This window comes from Ixodes scapularis, unplaced genomic scaffold (genome assembly GCF_016920785.2).
Source record: "Ixodes scapularis isolate PalLabHiFi unplaced genomic scaffold, ASM1692078v2 PGA_scaffold1__304_contigs__length_218370807, whole genome shotgun sequence".
NCBI classification, from domain to species: domain Eukaryota; kingdom Metazoa; phylum Arthropoda; class Arachnida; order Ixodida; family Ixodidae; genus Ixodes; species Ixodes scapularis.
The window spans coordinates 107,048,426-107,059,431 of record NW_024609846.1 but is presented as its reverse complement, the minus strand read 5'-3'; the positions used below and the strand labels follow the sequence as shown (position 1 = coordinate 107,059,431).

The window sequence follows — 11,006 nt, the reverse complement described above, 5'->3', positions numbered from 1 at the left end:
GTTTCAAAAGGAGTTAGTCCACCAAACCAGAAATCAGAACTAAAAACTCTTTCCACATTAAACTGCTTAGCACACGCCTTCAAGTCCATAAATTCCATGAATTCCATGAAAATACGGGATCACGGCCGTAGTCTTTCTCACGTGTTTTTCCTTCCTTTTGTTCTCCTTCGTGTGTAGATCTAAATGCCTTTAGATGAACTCATCTGTATACCCTGCCCCGCCTCCTCTCTTCCATTGACCTTCCAGCGACTTTGTCCTGTTCTGGTTGTTCCTTTGTGTGTCCTAATGTATTGTGTCCCAGCAAAAAGACCTTGTGGTGGTGTATATAAGGAGGTGGAACTGAATAAACCTTTTGGCTTCATTTAAACGTCTCTTCTTCCCTGTTTCTGCCCCCTCTACGCTGAAATTTCTATTTCATACCCCAGTCTCGGGCTAAGTTGTAACACGGGAAGTACCTAAAATCCCGCGTGCCATTTAATGCTTCCAGGACAATGAGACCACCGGACACAGTAGGGACCGAACTGTCGCGTCAGGACGGAGATTTCTATGGCGCACGAAGTCAGAGCGCATACAGATTCATGAAGTTAGCCATTGGCTACATCGCACCGTTCTTCCTCTTGCCCATGGTCTTCGTTTTCGGCTCCAAGGTTTGTGCACGCTTTAATCCTTCAAACAAAGCAGCAAAAATATGAACGCAACATTCTACGGCAATTAAGAGTGAACAGCGGCACAACTTGACCAATCCTTGCATTCTGCAGCCCGTCAAATGCCTGTACATCATGGCAACGATGTTAATGTTGTGGGTCTTCGAGCCTGTGCCGTACCAGATCACTTCCTTTTTTCCACTCATTGCGGGCCCCATGCTCAACCTAACTGACACGAAGACACTCGCACGATTCTATTTTAATGTAAGAAGAACTCGCACTAGGAAGGAAAAAAAAAGAAGGTATACCTGTAGCTTCCCCGTCCTTCGTCCGCCACAGGAGCCGATCGCCAATTGCATCGCGGGTCTCACGGTCGCGCTGATCGCCCAGAACTGTGGCCTGAACCGGCGCATCTCGTACAACCTCATCTTGTTCGTGGGACCCCGAGTCAAGTGGCTTATGCTGTGGTTTATGCTGATCGTCTTCTTCTTGTCCATGTTCATCAGCAACGTCGCCGTCACCAGCATCACGATGACCATTGTGGACACGCTCATCTTCGAGATTTCCCAGAGCAAGCTGACCAAGCGCGTCAACGAGATGCTTCGCCGCAAAGGGAGTCAAAGCGACAGTAAGCGCTTCTTCGTCACCCTGTTAGTCTCTATTGATATTGTGTCAACGCTGGGAAACCTAACAACCGCTCATTAGCCCTCATTAACACACTCCAAAGTGTGCCCTACGTATGTAGATCAACATGACGTCGGAATTTCATAGACTGCACAGTTCTTTGCAAGGGGTCGATTTCTCACGTTGAGCTTTTTTACTCACGCATTCCCGTTTCAAGAAGTTCGCTCAATTTTAAAACGAACAAATTCATTTTTTAGAATCTGTGAAAGCTTCACTAATGTTGTCTGTGCAGGTGAGTTTTATGGCCAGGGGGACATAATATAGAAGGTTAATTCTCATAATAAGTCAAATAATTAACTAAAATGCGGTAATTGCTTTTTAAATAATGAAACAAGATTTCAGAGTAGTGCAATGAGTGTCATCGAAAACTACAAAATCAGTCGATTTTAGAGATACTTGATGCACGTGGAAAGCGTGGGAACGCGTAAAACTCCCGCACTTGTGCAACAGGCACAATGCTAGCAGTGGAAAACGCGAATGACAATCGTAGCATCCACGTTTTGGCACCGCTGGCCCTGTATCCGCTGTACGAGTGGAACGTTAGCGCGGTATTGCGCTCCCCACTTGCTTCAATAATTTTTTTTCTTTTTTTATAAAATCGGCTGAGTTAGTATAGTTTTCGATGACGCTCATCAAGTCTCCAATTGGAACCAAGTATTTGTTTCCAGGGATTAAAAAATTATATAACAAATTTTCGTAAGGTATTTGTAACTCACCTGCACAAACAAAATTCGATATTGTGTTTGTGCAGGTTCGAAATATGTTCGAACTAGAATTAGATATTCCGTACATATACGGTTTGTTCAATGATGGTTTGGCTGCGTGAAATGTGCTTGATATTCCAAGACTTCGCCAGAACTGATGTCTGAGCCTCACCCTGTACAGTTTATTGCCTAGTGTTCTCATACCTCACCCGGAATTTTGAATAGACAGAATAACGTAACGATATCAGAGTTCCAAGTGAGTTGCATATTTGAAGCAAAGACGCGGACTATTGCAGTGGATGTTTTCTAACTTTCTCGTTTCAAGATATCGACCTCGAGGAAGTGCTGCACACTGAAACAGTGTAAGTCTGCCATCGGGAACCATAAATTCACTATTCTCATAAAATTGCACCATATCACTAGCTTTGATGGAAAGAACGCAGCGTGGAGGTTGCAACGATGTTATCAAGAACCACCAATCAAGGAACTCCTGCCGTTGCTCCAGTTGTACCTACACTGCTCTTACAAGGCTATGGGAGAGAAGCCACTTAATAGCATAAAGAAAATCGTCAGTCCTAAGTGACCTAGTAGTTAAGCTAGATGCATTTGCGACAGGCATAAGAAAGACGTCGCGAATGTGTCAAGTTTGAACACTGAAATCTATGCCGAGCTCGTTGGTATACGAGAATCTATCACATTCCTGAACGCGGATGTTGAGCAAGTCAAGAAGGATGATGTGGGCTTTCGCCAAAACCTAACGGAAGTAAAAGAAAATAAAAAAGAAGTTCTCGGCTACTCCAGGGTCGCTAAACTCGTGGAACAAAACAGTCTTTGCTTTCTGACGCAGCGGGGGGAGTGACCAAAAGAACGCCGCAAAGTTTCCTCCTCCCGGCGCGCGGTCAACTTCGCAACTTTTGACGAAAAATCCCCCGCGATCCCTAGGTGGTGCACGAGAGCACAACTTAGCGTGGGGGGGCGAGTGTTCACGCCACTCGCTGTGCGTTGTCTTTGGGCTCTGTAGCGCCGTTGGGCCGAAATTCGATACTGTCATGCCTCGCTCAGACGAGGCGCGAGAGCACACGACGCGAGTTCGTCTGCTACGATGAGTGGATGAGGCATTCGCACAGCAGAACCGAAACAAAAAGTAGATTTTCTGCTCAAAATCGCGTCCCGCGAACCACAAACTCAAACGCGAGCTTAAATTGTAAGCGTCTGATATTTCACGAAGGGAGGAATCGCCGACCCGTGCTTTATTTGCAAAATTGGAGTCGCTATGTTGCCGTACAGACGCTAAAACCTACCAGTGTGTACTGAAAGGCTCAGGACAAACACAGAGGCCGCGAGATCATCAGTGTGCGGGTGAAAAGTGGAACATTTGTCGACAAAGCTCCCACAGCAGAAACCTGTGATTCATTCACTCAGCGTCCGGGAAGGCTAAACATGGAGACGTTGCCCGAGGCTTGAGCAAAGTCATTTTTGAACGGCACCTATCTTGCCCCGTCGTATTTTGTTTGAGAAAGTTCTCGTTCTGAGCGCCCACACCAGGGAAATAAAAAGTCTTACGAAACGTATTTCTAGATATTCCAACAAACTAGATTTAAGCCGTATCCTTTGAGTAGTTCACTCATAATACCATGCTTAAAACGAAGCGAGCTCTTGCGCGCACAGTGCCATCAATTTTCTCCAGTGTATGCTGTTTTGTAGTCAGCTGGTTGCGGAAACTTACACCGTCTGTAGATATCTCTGACGCCGAGCTACTTAATTGGAAGTCATCGCAAATGTAAGTTCCACGTTGCAGCAACCAACGTTTATAGATAAACGATGGCAGCGACTGGGTACTCTCGCATTCCCACCCACCACGTCGAACAAAAAGGCGTTAGTTTCGGTTTGAGGTCGGTACATTCCTACAACATCTATGGCGACAGCATCAGTCTGCACTCGGTGCATTCGGCAAGTTCGTTCGGGGCCGGTTTTCCGTGCAGCACTCCGCGGGTGCAATGCTTTAGAACTCTCACAGTGAAAGTCTGGATCGCGGATCGGGAGCCGGTCCCTGGCATCACCGGCGGCCATTGCTTGACAACAGCCAGTACACGCAAGTCTAAGGGAGAAACACGCAAAAGTAGAAAGGTTGTACGCGGTGCTCGAGGGCGAGTATTTTATGACGTGCTGCGATCCTTATTTGGGGTGCTTGGAGATCAAACAGACATTCGTCAAACGTTCAAACATTGATTAAAAAAGATTTGGCCGGAGCACCGCCGAGTTTACCGACGTCGCTTGCTTCGGTTGCTAAATAAATGACACGTTCAGCGACGGAACGGCACGCTCCGAGTTTAAGTTTGTCACGGAAACCCTCAGAGCAGTTCAAACAGAAAGCTTTCACCGGAAGTACTATACACAAGCGGTTAAAACGATGCAAATGTTCCAGTAAAGGTATTCTAGCTTATCGTCTGCTGAGCTCTGATGACTCTGAGATCACCGTATGACTCCACAATAACTCTCGGTAACCCTTGTCTCATTAAACAAATCACAGTTAACGCCCAACAATGTCGCCCTAGACCCTCAACCACCCAACATCTATCTAAAAATGATGGGTATTCTAACGCGTTTAATATTCTTGCCCACAATATTAACTGTTATTTGCGGAAAACAATATAGAAGTTTCATGGTCGAAAACAACCTACTAACGTAATAAAATTCAGTTTTCCCGTTTCTCCTATTTCCTATAGCATGCATTAGCACGTGTCAAGCGATGACTGCCGGCAGTGCTGCTCGTCCCCAGCAATACAGGCCTCTATCCGCGATCCAGCCTACTGAAAGATCAGTGGTGCCAGTGCTATTAGACATAAATCGTTTATTTGCATCAGTACGCCCATACCTGCCGGATATCGGGACGAGGCGCAAAACCGTACATCCGGCCAATATTGGAGCCGGTGTTCGGCCGAAATTGCCTCGACACTGACCAAGTAGCGACGTGCTGGTTCGGCGACTCGTTTGTGTAATTCATTTGTTCAGTCATTTTATTGGGTCCCGGGCCACTGCGTACACCCCAAAAAAGAAGTGTACTGTGGTAATTACACCTTTTTATTTTTATTTACATATACTGCAGGCCCCACATGGGCCCAAGCAGGAGAAATAGCATACATAATAAATATAATAGTAATACATACGGCAAAACACATGAACACAAACGCGTCCACATAATATAAGGCTGCGTTATACAATTTACCATACAGCATAAACAACACTTTATAACAGAGGTTTTCAAATGTGCGCATAAACAAAAAAAACGCAGTTAGGGGTATTGTAGTTTTACACCTTTATGAATGTGTAGTGGATTATCACACGTTTTAAGAAACGTGTTTAAAAAATCACATGTTAAGGGTGTGAGGTTTACATTTTTTTTAAAACGTGTATTGCTACACTTATTAGGGTGTTAGTTATGAGACACCCCACTTACATGTACAAAGGTGTGAAAATGTTTAATGAATATATACCTCTAACTGAAGAAAAGTTCCTTCATGTGATTACAACGCGTGCCGATGAAACGATCTGTCGATGACACGTCGTTCGATGAACTGATTTGGCCGCCAACGAGTGACGACTGCCAGTAGAATTTCGGGGAAATAATTCTGCCAGCTGCCGGGAGACTCGACCCTACCCAAGAATTACCCCGGTTCTTGTTTGTTTTGCAACATTCTAAATTGTATACCAGCTACATTATATTACAAAAAAAGAAAAAAACGATGGCAGCCGCAAACACTCTGACAGCCCGGCTCACAGTCATGTGGGAGACTGACAGGTTCTCGTCAGTCGCCACCATGCCTTGAAAACTACCGGTTCCGAAGAACCAGAGCGCTGAGAGAACTTGTTGTTCCACGGTCATGGTAGACGCGATTGTCCGCCGCCTCAAAGTCCGGGCGCCGGACGAAGCTCGTCGCAGAGTCAACGCACAACGGCTTTGATAGCCGGTATTGTCGCCGAAATTCGACGTCGGGGAGTTGAAAGGTAGCGACGCCGACGGTAGCGACGCCGACGGTGGCGGAAGATAAGCTCGGCCGCAGCGTACGGCACCGCCATGTTAACAAAGTTTAACTTCGGCTCAATCCGAACGAAGATTTCGAGCTCAAATCACGGCTCTCGTAAAGTTCGGAAACGTCACTTTGACGTCAGCGACAACTTCGACAAACGAGGTTTCTAATCACTTTTTTTTCACAAACTTTGGAGGGATTTGGGGCGTCAACGGGACGCCTAGGGACAATCTGCAAAGCATTTTAGCTTGGCGTAGGGATGTAGGCACAAACGGGCGCTACGTCATCGGCGAAGCCGTTCAAACAGCGGGCTCCAAGCGCCCCTCATGCGCTGCACGCGCGCCTCGATGCCCTTTGCGGCACATTGATACTTTAGACCCATGTTGTTGTAAAAAAAACTATCTCCAAACTCCGGTCTAAAAACATGCTTTTCGTGCAAGGCTCGTCAAATTATGAGGCGCTGGAGAAATGCAGCCTTCTGCGTTAAGTCCTTATTTCGAACTCTTTTTGTTCGCCTTCCGCCCATTGAAAAGCATCCGGGAAGGGCCTTAGAACGCACCTGGTATCGCTACGCCGCAGCGTTCTTCCGCATCAAAAAGTTCGTCTGCTTTCCTCGCCGTCACCATGGCAACGAACGCCGAATGAGTAGAAGCACGCACGGTACCGCCGCGTGAAGCCAGCAACAGCTGACGCCATTTTACGAACGCCGTCTGCTAGCCACATCCGAACGCGGTGTGTCAGATCAACCGCCTCCGCCGGTGCGCCGCTAGCAAAGACGACGAAGCTGAGACACGCCGACGGCGAATGGGCGAGCAACCGCACCGCGGGACGACTGCAACGGCGGCATTTATTGGGATCAAAGGCGCGAAATAAGCAAGAACAATTTTTATTTGAATCATAACACCCGATATCCAAGTTGGGGACCACATACCTTTGCTGGGTCTCTTCTGTGAACTTTTTACAGAGACAGGGGGTGCCGCATTCAAAACACAGCTCCGTTTGCAAAATATGGGGGCCCTGAAAAGGACCGTTGAGACCGCTACCAGAACCTATAACTGACGTAACGAGCACTTGACGAGCGGTTGGCGCATAAGTCGTCTTTATGCATTTTTTTTATTTTTTTATACGTGGTGCAAAGTAATCCCGCCCCATATTTTTATGGCGTCAGGAACGAAGCAGCATAGAAAGAGTACCCTTCAAACGACATTAATAATAATAATTAAAAACTGCCGGATCTCCGCTAGAGACTCCGAGGCACAGTGGAGTAGTCGTCACGATAAAAAATCTAAAGAAACAAAATAAATAGCCTAACGGTCGTCGGCTGCGTCAGAAGGCCTCGCCAAGTGCGGAGTATAACGGTCTTGGCATACGGTATGTATTGTGCATTCGTTATTTTCTTTTCTTTTCTACCACGTCAAATTCTGACGCCAAGACTCTCTACCTCCTTCGTTCCAACGCGTTGTTTGCTATTATTTTAACAAATCAGCTTCAAATAAGGGTCGTGGCACCCAGTAGAGTAAGAAAAAGAATAAAAAAGGAACATTCCGAGCAGCCAGAGCAGCACGGCTGCTCTGGCCGCTCTGGACAGAGCAGCTCTTCTCATCAAAGAAGACGCCGTCCGAAACTCCAACGACTCCCTTCTTATTTTTTTATTTTTATTTTTATTCACTTTGTTACTTCATTTTGTTGTTGGGTTCGACTGCTCCCTTCTCTGTGACGATGCCGTCCGTGGACATACGTTTGGCGTTTCTTTTTTTTCTTTTTTTTTTTTTATGTCACGCGATGGTGTGGTCCGACAGACCAACCAATGAGTTTGTTAGAATTGTGTCACGTGCTATAAAATGGCGGATGAAATAAATATAATAAATGAAAAGAAGCGCGCAGTTCCCCTTCGGCGCTTTATTCTTCAAGAGGCGAGCATCGCAGTGCCATGGCGTTCAACTTGTGCCGTCTTCTTGGCGCCATGAAAGACCCTCTTGAAGCAATTAATTTGCTTCAGCGCGTTGGCCTGCTCCTGGGTTTTCGTGCGTGTCCAGAGTGCGAAGCTGCGATGACAAGCTGCAAGTCCGCGCTAGATCTGCGGATGGCTACACGGGGGGGGGGGGGGGGGGGGGGGGTGCGGTGTGTGGATGACTCGTGAGGTGCCCAAGAGGAAGCCGGTCAAAGTTCAGTGCCGGGGCGAGGTCTCGGTACGGAGCGGTTCCTTTTTCGAAGGATCGCACGCACCTCACGTTTCTCCAACTCATGATGCCAGAACCTACCGTGCGCCGTCATTCAGCGGGAGGCTGATATCGCAAGTAAGACAATAACTGATTGGGCGAGCCTTTGTCGGGAGGTTGTGGTAAATGCCGTCTGTAAGAATTCAGACATGATTGGTGGCGAAGGCGTGACTGTAGAACTAGACGAGAGTATGATCGGTCGGCACAAGTACCATCGCAGGTATTTAAGGCCTGGCCAGTGGGTTTTCGGTGGTGTGGCGCGTTGCAGCGGGTGCTGCTTTTTTGTTCCCGTGGAGACCCGTGACGCTAAAACCCTGCAAGGGCTAATAGCCAAGTGGGTCCGCCCTGGAACAAGAATAATCACAGATTGTTGGGCTGGCTATCGCAAGCTTGCAGATGACGCTCGCTTCACGCACCTCACCGTTAACCACAAGCTGCACTTTGTCGACCCGAACACTGGTGCGCACACCAATACGGTGGAGGGCACCTGGGCCCACGTCAAAAACTCTCTTCCACGTGGACGGCGCGAGAGCCACCATTTCACTGGTCACCTTGCAAAGTTCATGTTTTGGAGGAGAGAGAAGGCGCGGAAACACTGATAGATTCCAGTCGTTCGTCGCCGCGGCCGCCAAAATCTAGAGCCCCGACGCAGACAGGGCGAGGATTCTGACGGCCCCGGTGACTTCGGGGGATCCGCTGCGCTGAGCCCGTCACCCGCCTGCATGCGTAAAGACGACTTATGCGCCAACCGCTCGTCAAGTGCTCGTTACGTCAGTTATAGGTTCTGGTAGCGGTCTCAACGGTCCTCTTCAGGGCCCCCATATTTTGCAAACGGAGCTGTGTTTTGAATGCGGCACCCCCTGTCTCTGTAAAAAGTTCACAGGAAAGACCCAGCAAAGGTATGTGGTCCCCAACTTGGATATCGGGTGTTATGATTCAAATAAAAATTGTTCTTGCTTATTTCGCGCCTTTGATCCCAATAAATGCCGCCGTTGCAGTCGTCCCGCGGTGCGGTTGCTCGCCCATTCGCCGTCGGCGTGTCTCAGCTTCGTCGTCTTTGCTAGCGGCGCACCGGCGGAGGCGGTTGATCTGACACACCGCGTTCGGATGTGGCTAGCAGACGGCGTTCGTAAAATGGCGTCAGCTGTTGCTGGCTTCACGCGGCGGTACCGTGCGTGCTTCTATTCATTCGGCGTTCGTTGCCATGGTGACGGCGAGGAAAGCAGACGAACTTTTTGATGCGGAAGAACGCTGCGGCGCAGCGATACCAGGTGCGTTCTAAGGCCCTGGCCGCATGCTTTTCAATGGGCGGAAGGCGAACAAAAAGAGTTCGAAATAAGGACTTAACGCAGAAGGCTGCATTTCTCCAGCGCCTCATAATTTGACGAGCCTTGCACGAAAAGCAGGTTTTTTTGGCCATCCCGCGTCCTGTTTTTTTTATCCGGAACATGGGTCTAAAGTATCAAACTGCCGCGAGAGAAAAACTGGAAATATGTTTGAGTGTCACAGGGCAAGATCCTTATGCGGAAGACTGATAGCTCGCCTTTCTTGCACATCACGTGTAAAGGGGATTTGATCAGGGTGGTGTAACTGTTCTGAACCTGACGCAAAAAATTGTGTGACTACGTTTGTCATGTCTTTCACTTTTCAGCATGTTGAATAATTCATACAGAACGAAGATAGGCTTTTGATTTTCCACTGCAACGTACGTAGTTTACGAAAAATCTTTAACTCTTTAGTTGGGCATGTTTCCCAGCATGTGCCTGGTTTTCATGTAATCGCAGTAAGTGAATCTTGGTTAAAAAACAATGAAACCATTGTTATGAATGGCTACAATTTATCATCTCTTCCACGTGATGCCCATACGGGAGGTGGAGGCGTCGCGTTTTTTGTAAAAAAGAAATATTGTTTTTCAGGTTTTATCGCCTGCCACTATTAGTGATGATGTCATTGAAGCTCCACGGCCACTCGATCCTCCTGGGAGTCCTAATCGAGTGGTCGTGGAAGCACTTTTTATAAAGCTTGATTGTGGCGTAATAGTTGGTGTAGTGTATCGACCTCCAAGATCGTTAGTAAACTCATTTCTTTTAAAATTCGAGGCAGTACTTACGGCATTGTCTAATGGACAGAATGATCAACTTGTAGTTGTTGGTGACTTTAATTTTGATCTGGCTAGTGATACGCATAACAGCTGTACGCTGCTTTTAGGATCTTTCAACTTGCGCAACTTCATTACTGAACCTACTCGCATTACTAGCATCTCCAGTACATTAATTTATCATGCTCTTTGCAATACTGATACGGATGTCCATACTGGTGTTTACCCAAGCTTGATAGCTGATTACTTAACGATTTTTTTTGTTTTACAAAAAAAAGGTCATTCATGAAAGAAACTGTTGTCGTCCTAAACAGCGCACTAAAATAGATTATGCGCAGCTTCGCAGGGTATTAGAACGACTTGATATACACTCCTCTTATAATTAAAACGTTCACATAGAATACTACAACTTCCTTACTAGTCTCAAAAGCGCGATAACGTTGAGTGCTTTAAGAACGACGTCTAATAAATACAATGTACCGGTCTGTCCTTAGATGACCAGCCCAGTTTTAGTGGTACTAAAGGAAAAAGATAAATGGTATTATAAATGGACACAACACAAAAATAATTATTACTATTTAAACCAATTCAAACATTTCAGGAACATATCAGTTTCTATGTTAAGAAAA

General features: G+C 46.9%; 1 protein-coding gene across 1 annotated transcript in view; it reads left to right on the top strand.

The window, feature by feature from the left end:
* The first annotated feature begins 779 nt into the window (after window positions 1-779).
* Window positions 780-11,006, top strand: part of LOC121047015 (sodium-dependent low-affinity dicarboxylate transporter 1-like) — a 73,526-nt gene continuing 63,299 nt past the window's right edge. Inside the window, exons 1-3 of the mRNA XM_040501820.1 lie at window positions 780-908; window positions 984-1,272; window positions 2,358-2,394. Coding sequence (XP_040357754.1) covers window positions 780-908; window positions 984-1,272; window positions 2,358-2,394 — 455 coding nt within the window. The remainder of the gene's footprint in view (window positions 909-983; window positions 1,273-2,357; window positions 2,395-11,006) is intronic.